At 42.3% G+C, this 26,672-nt stretch overlaps 1 protein-coding gene across 1 annotated transcript in view; it reads left to right on the top strand.

The window, feature by feature from the left end:
* The window catches only part of LOC115088544 (mediator of RNA polymerase II transcription subunit 23-like), a 91,254-nt gene that overhangs the window by 42,827 nt on the left and 21,755 nt on the right, over positions 1-26,672 (top strand). The window contains exons 6-7 of the mRNA XM_029596804.1: positions 11,403-11,617; positions 23,160-23,280. Coding sequence (XP_029452664.1) covers positions 11,403-11,617; positions 23,160-23,280 — 336 coding nt within the window. The remainder of the gene's footprint in view (positions 1-11,402; positions 11,618-23,159; positions 23,281-26,672) is intronic.

The raw sequence follows: 26,672 nt of genomic DNA on the forward strand, positions 1-26,672 counted from the left end.
ATGCCTAGATAGGGAAGAGCAAACCAAATTATAACTATGTGTATCACTTTGCACTTGGCAGCATTAAATGTCATCTGCTATTTGGATGCCCAGTCTCTCAAGATCCTCCTGCAATTTCTCACAATCCTCTTGTAATTTAACAACTTTGAATACATTTGTCTCATCAGCAAATTTGGTCACCTCACTTGTTCCCATTTCTATATCATTTATTTAAAAAAAAGCAATGGTCCCAGTACAGATCCCTGGGGCATTCCACTATGCACCTTTTTTCATTGAGAAAACTGACGATTTAGCCCTATTCTCTGTTTTCTCTATTTTTTTTTTTTTTTTTATTTCTCAAATTTTAAAAATAACAAGCAGATAATTACTTGATACAAATATAGGCGTATCATTAAGTAATCAATAACATATTGTCATTATATATTATTCTAAGAAATAATAATCCTGTACACCATGGTTTCTAAGTCCTCAATATGTGAGGGAACAAAGATAAGAAATTTAACAAAGCACAATATTATAAAAAGCTTTAGGAAATATCAGACGACCTAACTAGGTTTGCCTATTTTACAACTCTTAGAGCTTGGTTATCTTACTGAGGGGTTGTTCCTCCCTGGGCTTGGTTACTTTTATCAGTAATAAATTTTTTCAAATGTAAAGGTTGAAAGAACAATATTTAATTCTTTGATACGTAATGCAACATTTGCATGGGAACTTTAATTTATATGAGGCACCCATTTGTAATACTTCTGATCTTAAGCTAATGAACTCTTTCCTCCTCTTTTGAGTTTCCTTGGTTATATCTGGAAACATTCTTACCTCCAGTTGGCAAAATTTCTCATTTATATTCCTAAAGAATAACATCTGAAGCCAGTATCTAATAAAAAAGAAATTACCAATGTAGATGGTTGAGCCATTTCTAAACTGGTGGATTCTAATATATCTGTTACATTTAATGGCATTATAGACTGATATGGTTGTTCTTTTTCTGATGTAATTTTCCATGAAGGAATATAATACACTTGAGTTAAAGGAGGAAGGGCTTGTTGTGGATGTTTTCTCTATTTTAATCAGTTCTCAATCCACAGTAGAGCATTGACTCTTATCCCATGACTTTTTAATTTCCTCAAGTGTCTCTCATGAGATACTTTTTCAAACACTTTCTGAAAAATCCAGATACACTGTATCTGGATTTATCCACGTTTATTCGCACCTTCAAAAAAAATGTAGCAGATTGGTCAAGGAAGACTTCCCTTGGCTAAATCCATGTTGGCTTTGTCCCAGTAACTACCTATATGTTCAATAATTTTGTTGTTTATAATAGTTTCAACCATTTTCCCAGCACTGATGTCAGGCTCACCGCTCTGTAGTTTCCTGGATCACCTCTTGTATCCTTTTTAAAAATGGGGATTACATTGGCTGCCCTCCAGTCTTCTGGTCCTGCAGCTTATTTTAATGATAGTTTACAGATTATTAAAAGTAGGTCTGCAATTTCATTTTTTCAATTATTTTAGCACTCTGCGACGTATACCATCTGGTCCAGGTGATTTGGTACTCTTTATTTGTCAATTTTCTCTGATGGTCATATCTTTGTAAACATTGAAACGATTTTTATTAATTTTCTAGCATATAAACAAAACAGGTAAATTTTCAGATAACTCTTAATTTCCATTTCATCCTGCTACACCAGTCCAGTTCAATTAAGGTAAGTTATGTCCCCCTACCAGCAGATGGAGGCAAAGCACACAGATTTTTTTTTGTGGCATAAACACTACATAGTGGTACAGCACAGAGGAAATCCAGGATTCTCTGCCTCCAGCAGATGGTAAGACTGAAAAAGGTACTGACTCAGGCATAGAGCCAGGCCACTGGCTTTTCTAGAAGTGCGAGCCCATCATTAAGGGGATACAGTCCCAGAGGGGACTTGGTAGAACCTGCAGAAGTGGTGCTTTCTCCTTTCCAAAAAAAAAAAAAGATTCAGAAGAGAAGTATTATCTTTATCTTTAAGGAGAGGATCCTCCTGCCTCTCCTCCCCACCCCACCCCCAATAGATCTTGCTCGGAGGCCTTCTAAGTTTAAAAAAACAAAAAAAACGGTGATACTAAGGCCTGCATTGGGCAGTGAGGAGACAAGCAATTGAGCGGCTGACCTAATCATCTTCTACTGAATTTAAGTGCCTGCAATGGGGTGAGCCTGTCTTCCCTCCCCCCACTGAGCTGCCGCACTATGAAGAGATCTGAAGGTGGCCGCAGCTGTCGTGGGACTTCTGTTCTGCCTGTGTTCACATGGAGTAAATCCCTGGAGAGTGTTTATTTATTTGCAGTGGTTTATATTCTACCCATTACCAGAAATCTCTTCTAGGCAGTTTACATAGTAAATCAGAAACAATGCAATTATCATAGACATCACAGAAATAAACATTAAAATGCAGAAAAACATATATCTTGTTGCTAAAAATATAAATCTTTATACTGACATAAGAGCTTCATGAAATAAATAAAATTGTAAAACCTTTCAGAAAGATTTATAGTCCTGTATCAGATATAGCTCCAATGGAAGACTATTCCATAGAGTTAGAGCCATGCATGAAAAAGCCTGGTGACTATTTCTTTGAATCTAGTGCTATTCACACTTGGTACTATCCAACATGGAGGAGTTACTTGAACGTAATTACGAGGAAGAAGTAATCAATTCTTTAAAACACATGAGCTGTCTATCATACAAAACATGAAAAACTAAAACGATGTTATAATTAATCCTCTCTTCAATAGGCAGCTAGTGTAATTTGGTAATACCGGGCAAAAATGATCCCTGAGCAGACACCTGGTCACTAAATTAGTAATTGATTGAAAACCAAATCCACCAGCCCAACTATGAAAAACATCATTAGCATAAACTTTAAAAAAAGATCCCTAAGTCATAATTAAAGTAGCTTACAAGTCCACAAAAGCGTTCCCGTTACACTTCGACGCTGGCTGAATGGGAAACCCCAGAGAGTAGTCTCAAGGAAGTAAAGAATCTCCTGAAGTTGTAAACTCTTCCTCCAGAGGTGGTTCAATGCATGTTTCAGATTCCTCAGGAAGGGCACCCTGGTTACCACAGTTACAAGACATATTACTATCCCAATAGAGGAAAGTACCTTGCTTAAAGATCCTCAGGATAGAAAAATTGAGCTCCCTTTGAAGCATCTGTGTACTTCCTCTGTCCTAGCATTACAGATTTTTACGTGTAGCGGTTTCATAGTTCGGGTGCTTTGGCACTGGATTCAGCTGCTCCCAGAAGGTGAAGAAGTGGCTAGGATGTCAGAGCATCAGGCACTTGCAACCTGGATTGATCAGTGTCAGAGACAGGATGCTGGGCTCTGTGGACCTTGGTCAGACCTACCATGAGAAATGTTATGTTCTTATGTTATGTCCCTCCTCCATTTATGACAATAGACATAAATGAAGTTCAAGGATGGAATAAAAGACAGTTTTATCGAACAATTGGTTCAGGAACTGACATGAGGGAGCAATTTTAGATCTAATTCTTAGTGGAGCAGGATTTGGTGAGAGAGGTAACGATGGTGGGGCCACTTGGCAATAGGGATCATAATATGATCAAATTTGAATTAATGACTGGAAGGGGGACAGTATATAAATCTATGGCTCTAGCGCTAAACTTTCAAAAGGGAAACTTTGATAAAATGAGAAAAATAGAAAAAAAACTGAAAGGAGCAGCTACAAATGTAAAAAGTGTGCAATAGGCATGGACATTGTTAAAAATATATATATATATACATATATACCATCCTAGAAGCGCAAACCAGATGTATTCCATGCATTAAGAAAGATGGAAGGAATGCAAAACGATTACCGGTATGGTTAAAAAAATGAGGTGAAAGAGCTATTTTAGCCAAAGAATCTTCATTCAAAAATTGGAAGAAGGATCCTTCAGAAGAAAATAGGATAATGCATAAGTGTTGGCAAGTTAAATTTAAGACATTGATAAGACAGGCTAAGAGAAAATTTGAAAAGAAGTTGGCTGTAGAGGCAAAAACTCACAATAAAAATGTTTTTAAATATATCCAAAGCAGAAAGCCTGCAAGGGAATTGGTTGGACCACTGGATGATCAAGGGGTTAAAGGGGCACTTAGAGAAGATAAGGCCATCACAGAAAGATTAAACAATTTCTATGCTTCAGTGTTTACTGAAGAAGATGTTGGAGAGATACCCGTTCCAGAGAAGGTTTTCATGTGTGATGATTCAGATCAACTGAACCAAATGACGGTGCACCTGGAAGATGTGGTAGGCCTGATTGACAAACTGAACAGTAATAAATCACCTGGACTGGATGGTATACACCCCAGGGTTAACATAAGAACATGCCATACTGGGTCAGACCAAGGGTCCATCAAGCCAGCATCCTGTTTCCAATAGTGGCCAATCCAGGCCATAAGAACCTGGCAAGTACCCAAAAACTAAGTCTATTCCATGTTACCATTGCTAGTAATAGTAGTGGCTATTTTCTAAGACAACTTAATAGCAGGTAATGAACTTCTCCTCCAAGAAATTATCCAATCCTTTTTTAAACACAGCTATACTAACTGCACTAACCACATCCTTTGGCAACAAATTCCAGAGTTTAATTGTGCGTTGAGTGAAAACTTTCTCCGATTAGTTTTAAATGTGCCACATGCGAACTTCATGGATTGCCCCCTAGTCTTTCTATTATCCGAAAGAGTAAATAACCGATTCACATCTACCCATTCTAGACCTCTCGTGATTTTAAACACCTCTATCATATCCCCCCTCAGCCATCTCTTCTCCAAGCTGAAAAGTCCTAACCTCTTTAGTCTTTCCTCATAGGGAAGCTGTTCCATTCCCCTTATCATTTTGGTAGCCCTTCTCTGTGCCTTCTCCATTGCAATTATATCTTTTTTTGAGATGTGGCGACCAGAATTGTACACAGTATTCAAGGTGCGGTCTCACCATGGAGCGAATCAGAGGCATTATGACATTTTCCATTTTATTCGCCATTCCCTTTCTAATAATTCCCAACATTCTGTTTGCTTTTTTGACTGCCACAGCACACTGAACCGATGATTTATGTGGCTCTTACCTTCCCATCTCCCTCTTAAATTCAGACATAAAAATATTGGCGAAAGTATTGCAACTGCATTTAGAGAAAGTATTACCTTGTTTAATTCACACTGATCAAACTGGTTTTATTAAAGGGAGGTTATCTGCTTCTAACACGAGGCGTTTATTCAATATTCTCCACTTGGAAAAGCAAAAAGGAATTTCTGGCATTATAGTATCCTTAGACGCAGAAAAGGCCTTTGATAGACTGTCGTGACCCTTCCTTTTTGAAGTTTTGACTCAAGTAGGCATACCTAATAGGTTCATTGCCTAGATTCTCGCTATGTATAAAATGCTCAGGGATCGGTTGTTGGTTAATGTTCACCTCTATCCCTTTTTTTTGATAGGGTCAGCCTTGTCTAGTGCCTCTACCTATCACCACTTCTTTTTAGTTTAGCTATTGAATCCCTTCCCAGGGCAGTCAAACAAAACCCACTGATTCAGGGTATGTGAGTAGGAGGACGAAACCATAAAATCTCCTTATATGCTGACGTGTTGCTTTATTTAACGAATCCGAGAATATCTGGTCCAGTACTACTGGCCGTTCTGCAAGAATTTGGCCAGCTCTCAGAGTATAATGTTAACTATTCATGTCGGAGTTGTTACCTCTGGATAATAAATTTCCTCTGCTGGCCTGTCTATCTGTCTTTCGTAAAGTTGAAAACTGCTTTACCTACCTTGGTATTCTTTATCATAAAAATTATAGTCCCGTGCTTAATCATATCAAGCAGGACCTGATGGATTGGGAACATCTGTCAGTCTCCTGGGCAAGTCAGATTCATTTATTAAAGATGTCTATACTACCAAAATTGCTCTCTCTCTTTCAACATCTGTCCTGCGATGTACCTGCTCAAGTCTTTGTTGATCTGCATAAGGCAATGGCTAAATTTGTCTGGAAACAATGTAAGGCCTGACTGAGATTGAGCACTTTATGGCTTCCCAAATCTCAATATTAGTTTTTATTACTGTGCAGCTCGGTTGGTGAGAATGCATGAATGGTTGCACGGTGGGGATGTGGCATGGTTGGGTTTGGAAAAAGAGCAAGCTGAATCAGTCAATCTCTAGCTACTCTTCCATTCTTGGCTTCTGCTTCCCCTTAGGTTGCAGAATAAGCAAGTCCAGTCCTATTATTAACCATACTCTCATGGTTTGGGGCCAGGTCCAGAAATTTAGGGGTATGGACAGTGAGAGGTTATCCCCTATTGCGCCTATATTTGAGAACCTGGTTTTAGATACCTGTACTTTTTCCTCCTATCTATAGAGGTTGGAGAGACAAATGGTTGGTCCTTCTCTCCGATTTATGGGATGATGATATTTTGAAAATGAGTTCGAGCTTGGTTGGGAATCGCAAGCTTCCTTTTTTTCAGTTAAGGAGTGCTGTGGAGTGCCATTTCAATCTGGTTGAACCATTATGGCAGTTGAATGGTGTGGAGCAGTATCTGAGTGACTCTGGTGCTAAGAAAAGGGGCATTGCTTTCCTATATAAGGATATTTTGGCGGGCAGATGTGGTCTTACTACTTTTCCTGCCTTGATAGAGGATTGGAATGTAAACTTAGACGCAAAAGCTTGGAAATCTATATGGCAGGTAGCACACCATATTTCTTTCTTTTTTTTTTTTTTTTTAATTTTTTATTTATAATTTCCAGTTACATATTTCAAGAATTTAAATACTTGAATAGAAAAACATAATGATTACCCAAAGTACTTACACAAGTAGAAAATCAAGAAATACAATTTTAGTCAATAATGCATTTAATCCTCAAAATTGAGATCCAATCCACTACCTCATGGAAATAGTTTTAACTAAGTTACTTAACAAAAAGCTGGTTAAACAAGACCCATCCTTATTTAGCGGTTATGCTTACAGATTTTCAAACGACGGGAGATGTCATAGCATTTTGATACTTTACTAGACATTTACACGGAAATTTAAGAAAAAATGCAGCCCCCATTTTAAGATAAAGAACTTTTTCCTCTTTTTTTTGAATCTCTTTTGTCAAGTCCGGGAAAACTTGAACTTTCAAGCCCATAAAGCTTTCAGATTGATAATGAAAAAACCTCTTGAATATCCATTCTTTATCTGTCTCCAGGAGGAATGAGCAATAAGTGTGGCCGGAGTGACCTGCTCACTCATCGTACTTTCAATAATATTAGTCACATCCAGTTGAGGTTTTAATATTGAACAAATCTGTCCCCCTCGAAGCTCTTCATGTCCCCTTTTTAGAGGTGATATGTAATAAATCCTTGAAATTATAGACAGTTCAGGTATTTTAAGGATTTCTTAAAGATACCTCTTCCGCATATCCCTCGGTGCAATTAAGGGATTTTTAGGGAAATTTATGAACCGGATATTTTTTGCCCGAGCCTGGTTTTCAATAGATCCCATTTTAATTTTCATTCTTGAATTTTCTTTTATGATGGAGTACTGAATATCTTTAATTGTATTAACTTCCTTTTTTTGTAATCTCACACTCTTCATCATTTTTCTTTACCTCCCTTTCCACATTTCTCATACGATCTTCCAGACCATTTAGGGATTTAACTATGGGGTTCAATTGGCTAGCAATATTCCCATTTAACAAACATATAGCACCCCAAATTGTATCAAGTGTGATTTGATTAGGTCTCACCAACTCGAAGACTCGTGGCTCAATCCTGTCGGTTATGCCTCCATCTTTTGGCTGGACTTCTGGAAATGAAACTCTTCACCAGTTCCCCCAGTCGTTGGGGGCCCTCTCGTAGAGCTTACTACCTTTTCTTGGACCTCAGCAGCGCTGCATACTTCCGACGCTGGCTCCCGAAGTAAGCTTTGGGTTCTAGCCTTGGCCGGATTGGCCGGGGCACACCGCTCTTCCGGGGACAAAGATGTCTGGAACTCTGGGGGAACACAGAGTACAGCTTCCTCCCCGTAATTCCCCAGCGAGCCGACTCCCAGAATCTCTAGGCCTCGCCGCACGTGGAAATCGGGCCCGTTGCACCAGGTAATTGATTCATGTTCTTTAGCTCTCCGTTTTCTACCGGAGTGCGGCATTATCAGAGGAAATCGGAACCCGCGGAGCTGTTTCAAGTGCGTCTCACCAGCTCGTGGCCATCTTGGATCTCCTTGCATATCGTATTTCTATTTGTGTGAGACATACCGAGTTAATGATTAAACTGCTTCATAGGACGTACCACATGCCAATGTACTACTCTGAATTTATACCTGAGGCAAGTCCTTTATGTTGGCATGGATGCGGAGAGAGACGCTCTTATAAACATATGTGGTGGTCCTGCCTACGATTACAACTGTTTTGGTCACAAATTACACAGGAAATTGCAGATATACTGGAGCTCACGGTACATCTTACAACCTCATTGGTTCTATTGCAGAGATGAACAGGTTCATCTATACCCGTGAAATGTCTCAAATTGGTAGCTCAATTATTGCTGGCTGCTAGATATACGGTTGCCACTTTTTGGAAGTTTTGCCCCAATATAAACCATTGGAGATCCCAGGTGAAAGTAGTGGCTGATTTGGAAAAACTCCGTTATGTGCTGAAAGATCAGACCTTTAAATATAATTTGATTTGGGATATTTACCATCAGCATTTAGTTTGACTCTATATTCAGTTTTATTGTATTTCCTTGTTGGATGTATCTGCATTTTTTTTCTTTTCTCTTCCTTTTTTTTCTAGTCATGTATGCATTGTACATTCCTTCGTCTTTTTTTCCCTGCTTACTTCAGTACCTGTGTGGCATTTATACGTTACTGTATGCTCTTGTATGCCAAAAAAAACTTTGATAAATAAAGTTATAAAAAAAAAAAGGTTTGGATAAGTTCCTCGAGGATAAATCCATAATCTGCTATTACAGTAATTAATAAGCAATAGTAGCTTGTTTGCTATATCTAATGTCTGGGTACTTGCCAGGTACTTGCGACTTAGATTGGCCACTGTTGGAAACAGAGCTTGATGGACCCTTGGTCTGACTCAGTTAAGCATTTCTTATGTTCTTATGACTATATGAGTTTTATGATTTTCTTTTTCTTGTGTCATTAGTCTGTTACTTCTTTTCTCAGTGTCTGACTTGTGCATTTACAGAGTTCTTGTACGTAGTCACAGATGGGTGTTGCTGCTAGAGAATTTTTAATCCTTTCGGGGTGATCTTGTAGAATATGAAAGAGTATTTGATTGATTGGTTCCATTTTCTTTGCAATGAGTTTATTTGCTGCTTTTTTTTTCTTTTCTTTTACCAAGCAGTTTCTCCTTCTCGTTTGGGCCTCCAGCTTAGCCAGGGCTGGAATCCTGGTGTCATGAGCTTTCATTCATGACTACCTAGGGATGTTTTGTTTTGTTGGGGTTTTTTTTTTTTTGCTAAATTCATGTGCTAGTCACTCTGTTGAGCATGCTCCAGAAAATAGATTTATGATCTCAGGGACATTTACTGATCAGTTTAGTTTCCTAATGGATCTGCTTTTGGTATATCAGCAAAAATTGTCCCTTAGAAGCTTTAATTGAACACAACATGCGATTCAAATGTTTCTCATAAAGTCACTTAAATATAGTACATTTCTGTTGTTTCACACAAATGAGCATGTGTTTATGCATGTGAAAAAGGTTCAGAACATTGCCCAGTCTTTGTATGGGTAAAAGTATGCACACAAAGGGTAACTTTCAAACAACTCCACACGGCCTCATATATGCGCGTATATGGCAGTGCGGAGAACTACTACAGTATTTTAGAACCTGCACATATCAGGTATGCACAGATTGTAAAATACGCATCTATGGGCCCCCTACATATGTATAAATGTCTGCAGTGCATTAAAAGTGCGTACTTTTCCTATCTGTTTTAAAAAATATAAACGTGAACATGTGACTTGCAGCGTAAAACCCTGTATATTTTACAACATGCATGCGTAATTGAAATCACCAGTTTACCGAAACCTCCACCAGTTCACCCAGTCCTTCTCCAGATCATTGAGACCCTCCTGGTTCTTCACGCTGAATTTCCCCCAGTTCTCCCAAACCTCCCACCCAAGCAGTAGCAGTCAGTAGATAAGTCTATCAGTTGTGCAAGATAATTAGCAGGTGTAAAACTACACGAATAAGTTGACAGATGTACACGCACACGTCTCTTATAAAATAGCGACTTGCACATGTAGCTCTTAGCCCTGCCCCGCAACACCTGACTGCCCCTTTGTTGCGCACGTAAATGTGCACACCAGACCGAAAATACTCACATGCTTTTGATGTTTATAATATAGCATTTATGCGAGTACAAGCTACTTGCATGCGTATATGCTAATTTTACATATATAAATGTTTTGAAAATTCACCCCACAATGTAATAGCAAGGGCCCTTATGCCTGCTGCAAAAAGTGCATGTTGGCTTTCTGCTGCTGAGAAGAGGGGTGTGGTGAGGGAATTAATGCTGATTTCTTATTTTTTACCCATTATTTTTGACAGGCCCTTACACTGGTAAAACAGTGGATCTTTGTAGCACTATTTGTAAAATAGTATTTATTCATATCAAAAACTCAGTAAACTAAAATAGACAAAAAGAAACAGTGGTTTATGAATATAGGACAAATATTTTAAACCTTGAACAGAGACACCACAACCAGTTTTTGTACAGCACTGAATAGGAGGCAGTCAGGTATTACATGGATGGGATTAGTATCCAGATTATGATCAATAATTAAACAAGAAAATGTTGTGCAAAATGTATGCAAACTAATGTAAAGAAATTAATGCAGAACACATCAGTAGGTGCATCTCAAAGAACCAGTGGATACGTTGCAAAGCTTGAAAAAGAAGTTTGTGGAAGCACCGAAATCCCTAAGGAAGGTACCAAATAAGACTTGACTATTTGGGTTTAATGTGTGGTTATCATTTGTATAAATACTGTTTCACAAACAGTACTACCTAGTCCAGTTGTTGCAGAATCACGGTCTCCTTTTATTATTTGTTCCCTGTGATTCTCCTTTGCTGCCTTATTGTTCAGAAGGACACTTGGGTATATTATCTATCTCTCTCCCAGCACGCTTTGTTTTATTTCACTATGTTTTAGAGCTTTGAAACAAGCTGGAAAAGTGTAATTCAACCTACAGTTTACTTGTATAATCCAGACATCATCTCTAGTTCATATTCCACTGAAAAAGAATATTCAGTTAGTCCGATAAAAAGATACCTGCAGCTTGTTTGTTGACCTGCATTTCTATGGGTGTAAATGGACTAGCATGGCAACCACACTACTTTATTCTAAATAAAATTAAATACTTTTTACAATTTTTCTTCAATTAGGAGCCATATTGGATAGTCCTTCATGACCGAATTGTGAATGTTATCAACAGTCCTAGTCTGACTTCAGAGACAGAATGGGTTGGATACCCATTCCAGCTGTTTGACTTCCCAGCCTGCCACCAGGCTTACTCTGAGATGAGCTGCAGTTATACCTTAGCATTGGCTCATGCAGTGTGGCACCATTCTAGTATTGGACAGCTGTCACTCATTCCAAAGTATGTATGAATTAGTGCCTGATGTCACTAAATATTTAGTTTTAAGGGTTCTGTGTTTATCAAACTCTATATATGTATGCATGTATATTGTACACATATAGCAAACAGTTCATTACTATGTATGGGTAGGTCTATCATGAGATTTTGTTGACGTTATAAACCATTTCTTACAAACAGTTTTGTCACTAAGGAAATTTTTTTAAAAAGTGTGCAATGTGCCTTGTAATCTTTCCACACAATGAAATATTGCATTGCAACCACATTTTACCAATTGAACATCTTAGAATTCAAATCTACAACTTTGATGCTTTGCTACAGAGCTAAAGGATCACCCTGTTAACTCTAGCATGTTTGCTTATTTTCCTTACTCTGAGTGCTGCTTTAACCAACCCTTTTCCAGAACATTGCGTATTTAATATTTTAAATGATCTTTACATCTTTTTAGAAAACAAATACTATTTAAAAAGTCTTATTCCCTATTTATTCTTTAATTATTAGTTCATATATGCGACAGAAACCAGGATAATCAATGGTGATCTGGCCACAAGTTTTTATTCAGTTGTATCCATATGAACACCCAGCTTCAGCAGGTTTATTGACTTGCCAAACGTTAATCTGAATAGAATTCCAAAGATTTGAGACTTGCTTCCTTCTATGATCTTTCAAAATCCTCCCAATAGCAAAACTGGGAAAACCTACAGACCAAAATGATGGTCTGCATTGAAAACTAATTTCTGCCAGTAAGCATGGTTTAAAATGATTAATGTGAAGCCCAAACATGCGGCTGAAGTCTTAATTTCTATAGAGGGACTTTTATTACTAGTGGGACATCATGCCAGATAAAAGATGCTCCTCAATGTGGCACTCCATAGGAAGATTGCCAGGAGCTCAGAGCATTTATCCTCTGCCTTGGCAGTCTTGCAGATCTTCAGATTAGTTATTTTATATTACTGAATTTTTAAAAATGCATGTAATCGAAACATAGAAAATGTAAAATATTTAATTCTTGTTCTTTGAGAGTTGGCTCACTGCTATTGTGACTGACTGAGTGATTAGGTATTGTTGATTCCCTGTACGTACCAGGATCATTCCAGACTGTGGGTTATGTTCCCTGTCCAGCAAATGGAGTTAGAACCAAAAATTCCCAGGGGAGGACCTATATAGCCACGCCTCCCTCAATCCTCAGTATAGTTCTAACTCCAGCAGATTGAGCAGGGGACACGGTGGTCCCCAGCACTTTTCTAGTTTTATTTTCTCTTTGAGGAATCAATTAAATAATATTAGATAAAGGTTTTCTTCTAAGGGATAGTTTCTGTAGTGTTCTGACAGGACCACTCCGTTCAAAGAGAGACACTGTTTTCCAGTTAGGAACTTGCTGACAGGCTGTGTTTTTTTCCTGTCACTTTATTTCTCTCTTCCTATCTCTTTGTTTTTTCCTCTTCCTTGCCTGGCTAGAGTGTGGTAAGTGTTATTTTTATTTCATTTACAGTCGTTGGTAGGTACAGGAATTTATGAGGGGTGAAAGTCTGTAGTGCCGACCGCTCCCCCTAGCCCCGGAGTTTTCCTTTTCCCCTCCTCCCTTTCAGAGAGTGATTGGAGTTCCCGCCCTGCAGCTCTGCGACGACCCATTCCCCGGAGCTGCTCACCGTCGGGACAGCGTTTTTCCCCGACGGTCTCTTGGGGACGGTGAGGGGTCCGGAGGCCGAAGAATTTTATTAATTCGCTGCTTCAGTTGTTGCCGCGCGCCGCAGCAGCCCCTCCCCCTCCCTCCCGCCGCGATGCAAAAATCGCCGAACGGCTCCGGAGCTCAGCACGGGCTTCAGCAGACCTCAGAGGGATTTTCTTCAGCTTTTCCTGAGGGGGAGTATGGCTTACCTGGTAGGCAGCTTGGAGGAGAGTCGGACCGCGCTGGCAGGAAGCGGTATGCCCCGTTTCCCCTCAGCGCGGGAACGGCGGCCATTTTCTCAGCTGACTCGGAGACAGCTCTCTCTGAGGAGGACGTCGACGCTCCTCTCCAGGTTTCCTCTAACAGTATGGAGTTTCGGAGTGCAACGGACCTGGGCAGGCAAGGGGACGATGTCTCGGGGGGCCCCTCATCAGCACTTCCCGCTTTTTCGCCAGAATTCATTGTTTTAATGCACAAGGCATTTTTTACAGAGCAGGGATCCAAATCTTGGAATTTGGGGTCCCCCTCCCCCCAAACTGGCCTGCTTGACACAGCTTTTGACGGCAGACCCTCCCTTAGGGAGGGCTTCTTTGCCCACAGGGGGTGCAGGGTCCACTCAGCCCCCCCCCCCCATGGTTCCTTTACCGCTGCAACAACCGTCGGGGGATCCATGGCAAGATCCAGATGCGGATGATCCCTCCCTGGCGGCCCAGGTAGAAGGTGACGACCCGAGGGTCCTCCGTATTTTTCAAGCAGCGGAATTGGATGATCTCATCCCCCACATCCTCCAGGAAGTGGACATTGACCCTCCTCCGGATCCTGTGGCTCAGGATCTGAAGATTAAGAAAGGGGATCCTCTCCTAGTGGGCTTACGACCTCTAGCGAAAGCTTTTCCCATGCATCACAACATCTTGCAATTGATTTCAAGGGAGTGGGATACTCCTGAGGCCAATCTTCGAGTCTATCGAGCCATGGAAAAGTTATACCCTCTCCCCACTGATTTCTTGGAGATTCTTAAGGTTCCTGCTGTTGATTCAGCGGTATCCGCGGTCACGAAACATACTACCATCCCGGTCACGGGCGGGACGGCGTTGAAGGATGTCCAGGATCGCAAGCTCGAGGTTTACCTCAAGCGTATCTTCGAAGTTTCAGCGTTGGGGATGAGGGCTGCTATCTGCAGTTCCCTAGCACAGCGAGCAGCTCTGCGTTGGGTACAACAGCTTCTCACTTCCCAATCTTTGCCACAGGCAGAGACTATTCAGGCTGATAGACTTGAAGCGGTGGTTGCCTATGGAGCTGATGCTTTTTATGATCTGTTAAGGGTCCTCGCTCGTTCCATGGTGGCGGCGGTGTCCGCTCGTCGTCTTTTGTGGCTACGCAACTGGGCGGCAGATGCTTCATCTAAGACGCGCCTGAGTTCCCTTCCTTTCAAGGGTAGGTGCCTATTTGGGGAAGATTTGGATCAGATCATCAAATCTCTTAATGAGAATGCGGTGCACAAGCTACCAGAAGATCGTCCACGTTCTTCTAGATCTTTTTATTCCTCCAGAAATAGGTACCGGAATCAACGGAGGTCGCGTCCTACTAGACAGCAGACACCTCGGGCTCCTTCTACATGATCACACACCTGGAACCGGTCCTTTCGGGGGCACCGCCACGGTAAAGATACTCAAGGGGCAGGTCCTTCCTCGAAAGCTTCACAATGATGCCAGAAGGACCCAAGAGGGGATCCCCCACCTGGGGGGTCGCCTTACTCTCTTTTACAAGGAGTGGACCCAAATTACGTCGGATCAATGGGTGCTGGACATCTTAAGACAAGGCTATGTATTAGATTTTGTACACGAACCCCGAGATCGTTTTCTGTTTTCTCCTTGCGGTTCCCGTCTCAAACAATTAGCAGTCCGACAGACTCTCGATCGTCTGCTACAGCTGGGGGCGATAGTACCGGTAGCGGCCTCCGAACTGGGAAAAGGTCATTATTCAATCTACTTCGTGGTTCCCAAGAAAGAGGGCACTTTTCGACCTATCCTGGATCTCAAGACGGTCAACAAGTGTCTCAGAGTCCCTCGTTTTCGTATGGAAACGCTCCATTCAGTGTTAGCAGCCGTGCATCCGGGAGAATTCTTGGCCTCTTTGGACCTTACAGAGGCATACCTTCACATCCCGATCCATCACCATCATCAGCGCTTCTTACGCTTCAAGATTTTGGGACAGCATTTTCAGTTTCGTGCTCTCCCTTTTGGTCTGGCGACGGCTCCGCGTGTCTTCACCAAGATCATGGTAGTGGTGGCGGCGGCGCTCCGCAAGGAGGGTATCCTTGTACATCCCTATCTAGACGACTGGCTCATTCGGGCGAAGTCGAGGACGCAGGGTTACCGTGCTGTAGACAGGGTAGTACAGCTTCTTCAGTCTCTGGGATGGATCGTCAATTTCTCAAAGAGCAAACTGATACCGTCCCAATCGCTGGATTTTCTGGGAGCACACTTCGACACCAGCCGAGCCAAGGTATTTCTGCACCCGGACAGAGCTTGGGCTCTGCGTGCTCAGGTAACACGGTTCAAGGCACTAGTTGTTCCAACACGTGGGATTATCTCCAGGTTCTGGGAACCATGGCCTCAACAATCGATTTGGTTCCGTGGGCCTTCGCTCATCTCAGGCCTCTCCAGAGGTCTCTGCTTTCGCGATGGAACCCAGTGTCGAGAGATTTTCAAGCAATACTGCCCATCCCGGATGTTGTCTTGCTCAGCTTACAGTGGTGGCTGGACCCTCAACAATTAGCTCAGGGAGTGTCTCTACAGAACCCGGATTGGGTGGTCGTCACTACGGATGCCGGCTGGGGGGGCGGTCTGTCAGGACAGGTCTCTCCAAGGTCGATGGACGATGGAACAGTCCACTTGGCCCATCAATCGGCTGGAGACCAAAGCAGTCCGTCTAGCGCTGCAGGGGTTCTACCCACTGGTACGCAGTCGAGCGGTTCGGATTCTTTCGGACAATGCAACCACAGTGCCGTACATCAATCGCCAGGGGTGCACCAGAAGCCATCTAGTCTCGTTGGAGACCGACGAGTTGATGACATGGGCGGAGCTACACTTACAGCGGCTAGCGGCTTCGCACATAGCGGGCGTGGACAACGTTCAGGCAGATTTTCTCAGTCGACAACACCTGGATCCCGGAGAGTGGGAACTCTCGGAGGACGCAATGCGAAGGACAGTACAGCATTGGGGGAGACCCCATGTGGATCTAATGGCAACCGCGACAAATGCAAAGGCCGCCCGGTTCTTCAGCCGCAGGTGAGAGCGCGGCGCGGAAGGAGTTGACGCGCTGGTTCTTCCCTGGCCTCGACAGTGTCTCCTGTATGTCTTTTCTCCATGGCCTCTAGTGGGCAAGGTTATCCGACGGATAGAGACGCATCAAGGTCCGGTGATCCTATTTGCACCAGAGTGGCCTCGTCGACCATGGTTTGCAGATCTTCTCAATCTGGCAGTAGACGGCCCTCTTCGGCTCAGTCATCTGCCACGTCTTCTTCGCCAAGGACCAATATTTTTCAAGGAGGCAGATCGCTTCTGTCTTGCGGCTTGGCTTTTGAGAGGCGTCAATTGAGACGGCGCTGATATCCATAATCTGTCATCTCCACACTCCTGAAAGCTAGGAAGACATCTACGTCGGTTACTTATGTCAGAGTATGGAAGGTTTTTGAGGAATGGTGCGAGTCAAAATCGATTCTACCAATGCAGGCCTCTGTGACACATGTGCTTTCCTTCCTACAGGCTGGTCTGGAGTTGGGCCTTGCCTATAATGCTCTTCGTGTGCAGGTGGCGGTGTTGGGAGCCTTCCTACATAGTAATGACAGGGAGCTCCTGCCCTCACATCCAGATATCCTACGTTTTCTAAAGGGGGTTAAACACTTGAAGCCTCCAATTAGACCACCTTGTCCTTCTTGGAATCTCAATTTGGTACTCCGGGCTCTATGTGCACCGCCTTTTGAGCCTCTGACTTCGGCCACACGCAAGGATGTCACCCTTAAGACCATCTTCCTGGTGGCGATCAGCTCAGCACGTCTGATCTCTGAACTACAAGCTCTATCATGTAGGGAGCCATACCTTCGTTTCACACCAGGGGGAGTATCCCTGCGGACAGTTCCATCTTTTCTGCCGAAGGTGGTCTCAACTTTCCATCTCAACCAATCGATAGAGCTTCCGTCATTTTTATCCTCTGATTCTTCTGACCTGCATCGGTTGGATGTCCGACGTTCTTTGATACATTATTTGGAGGTCACTAATGAATTTCGACTCTCCGATCATTTGTTTGTCCTTTGGTCGGGACCCAGGAAGGGTTGCATGGCATCCAAACAATCAATCGCTCGCTGGCTGAAAGGAGCGATTATAGCCGCATACATCGGAGTGGGTAAGTCTCCACCTTTAGCTGTTAAGGCGCATTCTCTCCGCGCTCAAGCGACGTCATGGGCGGAAAGTTCTGCAGTTTCTTCTCAGGAAATCTGTAGGGCGGCCACATGGAAGTCTCTCCACACTTTCGCAAGACATTATCGTCTAGACATTCGCGCGCCGTCTCACGGTCAGCTTGGAGACAGGGTCATACGGGCAGGGCTGTCCGCGACCCACCCATGATGGGGAAGCTTTGGTACATCCCACAGTCTGGAATGATCCTGGTACGTACAGGGAAAAGAAAATTATTCCTTACCTGCTAATTTTCGTTCCTGTAGTACCATGGATCATTCCAGACCCCTCCCTGGTTTTGGGGGTTCTTTGTGGGCCATCCCTGCTTTCCTGTCTTCACAATATTTTCACTCTGTATCTCTAGTTATTGCGAGCTGTGTCTTTGAACACAGTGCTGTTTGCAAGTTCTCAGTTACAGTTTTTTGAGTACAAGTTAGTTGCTGTCACTTACAGCTGTTATTTTTTCTCTATATTTTTGAGATTAATTGATTCCTCTGGTTCTGTCTCTTCTCGTCTTGGCTTTGCTAGTCCAGTTACTGAGGATTGAGGCGAGGGAGGCGTGGCTATATAGGTCCTCCCCTGGGAATTTTTGGTTCTAACTCCATCTGCTGGACAGGGAACATAACCCACAGTCTGGAATGATCCATGGTACTACAGGAACGAAAATTAGCAGGTAAGGAATAATTTTCTTATTAGGCTCTTGCTATGTTTGTTTCTAGTTTAATTCATTAGCTATTTTAATGTACATTATATTATCTAACATTGTGAAATAAAAAATGTAAAGATATCTAAGCATATTAAGTAATTTGCCATGGGACATTCTAATAAAAGAATTACTGAACTGGGTCTGATTGAAAGTCCATTCTAACTCAACTTAGAAAAGTGCTAAAATAATAAAGCATGTGTCTGCGTGATATCTTCCCAGTTTCAAGAAGTCATGTTTTAGGGGTGGATTGATCCCCAGATGACATCCTAAATAGCTTATACGTGAGCTATCTTTCATAAATTTGTCCAGTCTCTTTTTGAACCTATTAACGTTGTCTGTACAGTATCTTCTAGCATTGAATTTAAAAAAATGCGTGTGGTGCTGGAATCTGTCCCAGTCGGAGAGTGGTGTGCTTGGCGGAAGTAGGATTTTCCTGGCTACAGTCTTCATTATGGTGGCATTTTTTTCCCCTTTATTTAAATCTGAGAGTGGTACCACCGACCTCCTATAGCATTCTCTTCATTCGGAAGGAGTATATTGCCACTTGCTAATATCTCCTATTGGAAATTCTGATGCTGGCAGTTTGCCAACCCCCATGATTTATATACTATCATGTAATCTACAAATGACTAATTGAGAGGCCAAATAGCTGCAATAAAGTCATTATTGAAGATAAATGAGAGATTTGTGGCTAACTCCTTTGCAAACTGTGAAATACGTTCTCTCTCTCATTAAAATATGTATGAAGCTCATTATTCCTGTTTGGACCTAAAGAATCACTCCTTTAAATTTGGTCCTCTATAGAAAAGCGTGGAGAAAAGCTACTGTGTATGCTCAGGGAGTGATATCAGCAGAGAGTATGGTCAAGAAACAAAATAATTCTTGCCCACATCTCTTCAGCTCACTACTTCATTTAAATCTACTTGTAAAAGGTTATGCAGCACAGCCCCATAGAGCATAATGGAGAAAATGCAGCGCAAAACACCTCAATTTTAGTTAGGTTGACCATATTACAAATCTTCGGCTAATTTGTGATTGTATACCATGGCTACTGGGTTTGTTTATGATTTTAGCCATTTGTTTTGACAAAAAAAAATAATTTTTTCAACTCCATTTGTTTGTAGTAATGCCTAAGATAAGCACAGAGGAATATATATTACATTAGGTATCACAGGAGCCAACTTTTGAAAATGATGGGGGGTGCTAAAATCAAGACAAAGTACAGTGCCCCCAGCAACTCACAGTAGGTTACGCGTGTGACCTGCCTAGCCTGTATTTAAATGTCCAGAGAGGAGAAGGTAATGTTGACATGGGGGAAGACTCATGTGGCAAAAATGCAAAGCTTAGAGGAGCACTCAAAGTCCCACCAGTCATTCTTCTCTCCGATCCCAGCTCATCCCCACCAGTCTCCTGCCCCACTATAGCCCATTTATGCAACAGTCTGTTACCCCTACCCTCACCATTCACTTTCATTGCCCTTTTTCTCTCACCTGTCCCCACCATTCTCCTAATCTCTTCTTCCTCGTTCCCTCTTTCTCTCCTCCTTCTTTCTGCACTGATTAATGTTTCCTCTTCTGCATGGGTATGCTTTGACTTTATTTGGGGGCAGAGGGTTTAATAGCATTTAGCCTGATCTCCTCCCCAATTGTCTTTGACCCATCTTTCTCTTTTCCTCTCCCAGTTCATCTTTCCTTCCTTAGACCTTGTCTTCCCCCCCCCCCCCCCCAGCAGATTCCTCCTCACCCCTCTTTAGCCAGCTCTCCTGCTCTGCAGGCATTGTTCACCCCTCCCTTAACCCTCCTCAGCCTGTTAGGCTTCCCTCCATTGGAAGGCTCAATATGTGATTCCCCTTCTTCCAGAGCCTTGGGTCATTTACCCGCTCTGCCTTCCCTGAGCTGAGACACATCTTTTTTTCTCCCAGTTCTAGGGCCACAGCTGCATTTGTTGCTTCCCGCCGTCAGCTTGGAAACTCCAGCAGTAACTGCTATCTCCTGCAGGATACAACGGGAGCCTTTAATGTCTTTATTTTTGTGAACAAGGAGAACAGTGTTTCCCCTCCATTGAAACCTCAACCATAGCAGATGGTTGAGCAAATTCGGTCTGGAGGGGTAGTCTGATGGTTAGAGCAGCTGGCTAAGAACCAGGAAAGCCAAGGTTGCTCCTTCTGACCTTGAGCAAATCACTTCACCATCTACTGCTTCAGGTGAAGCTTCAGGTAGAGACTTAGAATGTAAGCCTCTCTGAGGACAGAAAAGATATCTACTCAACCTGAATGTAACTCGCCTTGAGCTACCAATAAAAAGGAGCGAGCTAAATCTAAATAGATTAAATAAAATATTGAAGCTGCCAATGGGGAACAGTTTTTAAGAGGGATTTTCAGCTAACGTCATCACAACTTCCTCTCCCCTTCCCCATTCTTCCAGTAAAATATCTTATTTACCATGGTGATTTCAGGGCTATAATAAAGGGCAAATACCACCTGTCCCCTACCATTGACCCATCCCAGCTGGCCATAGATATCTTCACCAAGTTGGAAACAGAGTACACATTTTTCCAACCTTTCTGACTAGTTTGAATCTATCCTGTCTCTGCTTACACTTAGCATTCTCTTACTTTCCTTTCTGCCTCCTCATATCTTTTTCTTAAAACGCATTTTATAGTTGTCTTCTCAGTTGTTTATCATTTTAGTAATTTTCCCTTTGTGTATATCTTTCTATCTATAGCTCATTACCTTCCTCTCCCCGCATCCTGCCATTTCTCTCCCTCTCCTTACCCCTTCAAGCCTCTTCCCTCCATCATGATCCTTTCTCTTCTCACAACCTTTCCCTTGGTTTACTTTTTCATTTTTTCAGTTCCAGATTCTAACAGCAGTATACTCTTTCCCAGCCAATATCCCCTTTTACAACCAGTCATCACATCTCCCAGCCATCATTCCTTCTCCTCTTCATCTCCCTGCATTTCTCTCAGCTCCTCTATCCATCTCCATTCATCTTTCCCTTTTCCAGTTCCTATCAACAGCCCTCCTCATCTTCATTGCACATCAGGCCCGTCAAAGGCAGAAGCCTATCTGATCTACACTACTGCTGCTATCTGGGCCACATGTAGCCCATTGGGCAGATATTCCACAGCCAGCTGCAGAAGGAAACAGGAGCAGTAGCAGGGTGACAGAAATACTTCCTTCCTGCCCTCTTCCATGGCCTTGCAGCATGTTGCTCTCAGCTACCAACCTCAGGAGTGCAGGAGACAATATTCTGTGTGCTATAGCACCTATGATAGGTGGTACCTCTAAACAGAAGAGATTGTTTTGCCAGTACAAAGAAGGATAGTTATAAATTATTCCATTTACAGCAATGGCATCAATATAAGACATCAAAAAATGCTGAGCAAAATGCTAAGCAAAGGACAGTTTGGATGAATATCTTCAAAATGGTGATTCATAAATCAAAGTAGATAAATAAATTGGCCTGGAGTATTAAACTGTTCAAAAGTAAATCCATCAACTGTGTATAAAATAGCAAATATTTCAAGTCACCAAGGGGGTCTGTCTGTACAAAGGTAGTGGGGAAATTTTTTTTTATATATATAACAATTAACACTAAGGTTACCTGACTAAATATCACTCTTCAGTAAATCTGGCTTATGTTAACTGTTAGCAAGGATACAATGAATGTTTTGGTGGTTTACCAGACACATCTCCTCTTTGTTGTACAAATGTAAGGAATGGGAATGGAAACCAAATCTCATGAAAATTTGTCTTTTTCTCTCCATGATTCAGTTTCACCAGGACTTTCCCCATCCTGCCCATCCAGTCTAATATTTTGTGGACTTGTTGAATAGGACACTAAGTTTAGGTGTATCTGTATGATTTTGTTAGGACATCAAATTTGTGTTCTGAGACCATGCTTGATTAGTTGACTGGTCACACTGCAAGGCTTGAGCTGATTTGGCATTGAAATATGACATCCTCCTGAGTTTCAGTTTCTACTTTCATTTTGTTGCCTCTACAGTGACATTTTACCCACCCATCTTTGCATGCTTGATAACAGGATTATGATGTTATCAGTAGGACTGTCAGAAGATATGGTATATTATGCTCGTTCTAGATAATGGAAAATGCCAAAGTTCACCACAATAATAAGCACTAAAAAAAGAAAGTGGCAGAGGAAATTGCATGTAAGTGTGTGTGTGTGTGTAAGACTGCATTTTTCTTCTGCCACATTTTCTGCTATCCTCCTGCTGCCCCGTAAATTAAGATGAAGAGTCAAGCAGTCATATAGCAGTTATACTGATTTATTATGTGAATGAAGTGCGTTTATGAGAGCAGTTTTATTTACAAAGATAACATTATAAAAGCCTAGAATTCCTTGCCAGGTTTTATATAGTAGTGCTGATGCATGAAGAAATGTATTACTGTCCTTAGAGCAGCAAAAAAGGACAATTAGGCCTGAATGATCTTTTACCAGTTTAATTGCATTACATAGTTGGGTGTTTTCTGGATTTTAGAAAGGTTATTCCCTTTATAATTATTTTTGAATAAATCTGCAAGTCAAAAAGAGACACCAAGGCAGTATTCCATTTGCAAATAACAAGCAAAAAAACTCATTTGTCTCTCCGTTTTCATCAGAATCTAATAAGTTCACAAAAGTTCCTTTTAGATCCAAAGATTTCTGTAGTACATAAGGATGATTTGTTTTTCTTTTTTAAATTATATTTTAGATTCCTTGCTGAAGTACTAATACCCATAGTGAAGACTGAATTCCAATTACTTTATGTGTATCATCTGGTGGGTCCTTTTCTACAGAGGTTTCAACAAGAAAGGACCAGATGTATGATAGAGGTAAAATATCATTGCCAATAATCTCTATGGGCTCAATTTCACTCCAGATCTTTATAGCCTCTAGAAGACTAATACTGGGAAAAAAAACAAAGTACATTTGCTATAAATTGTTATTCAGGAGAAGTTGGTAAAAAAAAAATTTGGTTATAACTTGAAACAAGATATTTGCAGGAAGATGCTCCATTAAAGCCCTCTGCTCTGCCGGTGAACTGATCCACAAACACCTATTCCTCTGTACTCAGGCAGGCCAGTCCACACCAGTGGGTTATGCACCTCTACCAGCAGATGGAGACAGAGTAAAGCTGACACTCTGATGTCATAGACATATAGCCCTGCCCCAACATCAGCCTGCCAGTATTCTCCATCTCCAGCAGATGGTGGACATGCATCTCCCTATTGGGGGGTGCTTGTAGTTTAAAAAAAAAAGAGAGAAGAAAAAGGAGAAGATAGAAGATTTCAGCACACCGCTTGAGCTTCTGAGGTGACACCTGTTTTGGTCCTTCTCTCTTAATTTAGCATTTTAAGTCTGGGGAGACTGGCAGGCATAGACTTAAAATAAATAAATAAGCAGTTTGAGAATAAGGGAGTGCTTGGTGGTGAAGGCTTGTGCCCTCCCCCCACCCATAGCCGGTGACCCGTTCGTGCTCTAATCCCCCTTTCATTTTCCTTACCGCGTCTTCGTCCCTCAGTGTTTGCTCTGTGCTCTTACCCCCTTCTCACTTCTCTGGGCAGTTAGTGTAGAGAAGAGGCAGCTCGGGCTCGGTGGGTTGAGCAGCTTTTGGCTATGCCCCACTCCTCATGTTTGGTTCAGTCGGCTGTGTGGTAGGCCACAGCAGTAATTTTTCCCCTATGCAGTCGTGCGCACATTCTCACCATGTTGTGATGTACTGACATAAGCGTGGACATGTAATTGTGCACATAAAGTTGCAGCCTATATTTGGGCAAATATTGGCTAGCAGGGGTATTTTGTGAGCAAATGACCATGGTCTAGTTCTGGGTGCATAGATACACACTGGGATACTTGTGCGTGTATGACCACGGCCTACTTTTGGACACACATTTGCTCATATACTTCCAACACTATTGGTAGCCATGCAGGAGGTCACCTAGAACCCAGGGCAGGAAGATTATGGCATGGCATTGAATTGGAGAAAATGGCGAATAGCTGGAGAGAATCCAAGGTTCCAAATTTACCAGAGGACAAGATGGCGGCATCGCATCATTTTGGGGCGAAGGGCTGCTCCAGGGATTCCCATTGGTTTCGCCCTTACAGAGGAGTATCTACTCAAAGGTCTTATCCCTATGGAAGATCTCAGACCTTTCGACCTAGAAAGCCTCGTCAGGATGCGAGCTCCGGGAGTGGAGCACCTCAGTCTTCACAATGAAGATGTGTGGGCTCACCTACTGGTTCAGGAGATAGGTGGGCATCTATCTCTCTTTTATCAGAAGTGGGTCCAGATTACAATGGACCAGTGGGTCCTGGACGTAGTGAGGTCTGGAATTTTGCCGAATTCCTCCAGACACCTTTATGGCTCTCCATATAACTCTCTACAGAAGAGAGTGGCAGTGGAGACTACGCTAAAGAGGCTATTGGATTTGAAAGCCATAATTCCTGCTTCCAAATCACAAGAAAATACAGGGTACTATTCCATTTATTTTGTTGTTCCCAAGAAGGAGGAAAGGTCTTTTTGACCTATCCTGGATCTCAACGAAGACAATCGACATTTGCGTATGATTTATTTCTGAATAGAAACTCTACGCTCCATAACAATGGCAGTGCAAGCAGGGGAATTTCTCATGTCTCACGACCTGACAAAGGCATATCTACATATTCCCATTCATTAGGAACATTGTTTCCTGCGCTTTGCCATTATGGGACGTCATCAATTTCAGGCCCTGCCCTTCGGGCTGGCTGCAGCTCCTAGGACCTTCTCCAAGGTCGTGGTGGTAGTTGCATCTCTATGCAAGGAGGGCATTCTAGTCCATTGTATCTGGATGACTGGTTGTTTTGGGCCAAGAGTGCAGAACAGAGTTTCTTGGCTTTTCTCAAGGTGAGCTGCTTGCTGCAGGAACTAGGCTGGGTAGTGAATTTGGCCAAGAGTAGTTTACAGCCGTCTGATATGCTAGAGTATCTTGGTGTACATTTCAATATGGAGCAGGGCAGAGTGTTTCGGCCAGAGAGCTGAATTCAGAAATTAAATATTCAAGTTCAGGCCCTGAGAATGACTGTTTGCTGACAGTGTGGACTTATCTGCAAGTCCTTGGGTCGATGGATGTTGTCCCCTGAGCAAAGGCACACATGAGGCCCCTTCAGCCCATGTTGCTCTCCCGCTGGAATCTACAGTCACAGGCGTACACAGTGAGACTCCATTTGCCATTGGAGGTGAGCATCCAGTTGCAATGGTGATTACAGCAGATCATGTCAGGATGGGGGTTTTCTTGGAGATGACAGATGCGAGCCTTCTGGGTGGGGGTCCACTGTCGAGTTGGTGGCACAAGGTTGCTGTAGTGCCAAGGAGTGGCAGTGGACCATCAATCAGTTAGAAGTGTGTGCTGTTCAACTGGCATGCTTGCAGTTCGCTTAGCGACTAGAAGCTCAGTCAGTGAGGATAATTTATTTTATTTATTTAAATATTTTTTATATACCACTTAATCAATGAGGGTAGGTCAAAGCAGTTCACAGCAAGACCTACATAATTTATCACAAACCAATCTAAATAATAAAAAATTAAATAAAAGTGCAGTAAAATAGCATAAAAGACATAAAATAGAAAATACAAAAAAATAACATAAAAGTCAAAAGGCAAGGAATACAATAAAAATAGCATAGAAGTCAGGATGAAAGGAGGGGATGAGGGACAGTAAGCTGGAGGGACTTAGTCTGCAGAAGGCTGCTTAAAAGAGAAGGTACATAGGTGTGTTTTAGATGTTTCTTGAATTCTTTGGTGTTTGGAGCCTGAGATAATGATGGAGGGAGTTCCATAAGGTGCCCCAGCTACAGAGAATGTACAAAATCTGATGATGTTGAGTCTGGCAGTTCGGACTGTAGGGACTTCGAGCAAAGATTTTTTTGAGGAATATAATTGTCTGGAAGGTTGATATTCTGTGGTTCACAGAATCTCATGATTGGGATACAACAATACCAGGTTCACAGAATCTCATGATTGGGATACAACAATACCAGGCTATAACTTGTTAAGGAAGGACAGAGGGGATAGAAAAGGGGGAGGTGTGGCTCTTTATGTCAGAAACAACATCCAAGCATCTGAGCTACAAGGAAGTTGGGGTAAGGAAGAAGCTCTATGGCTCGACCTAAAAAAAGATGACAGAGCGTCCATTTATATTGGAGTGGTTTACAGGCCTCCAAACCAAAAGGAAGAGCTGGACAGAGA

This window comes from Rhinatrema bivittatum, chromosome 3 (genome assembly GCF_901001135.1).
Source record: "Rhinatrema bivittatum chromosome 3, aRhiBiv1.1, whole genome shotgun sequence".
In the NCBI taxonomy this organism is placed as follows: Eukaryota; Metazoa; Chordata; class Amphibia; order Gymnophiona; family Rhinatrematidae; genus Rhinatrema; species Rhinatrema bivittatum.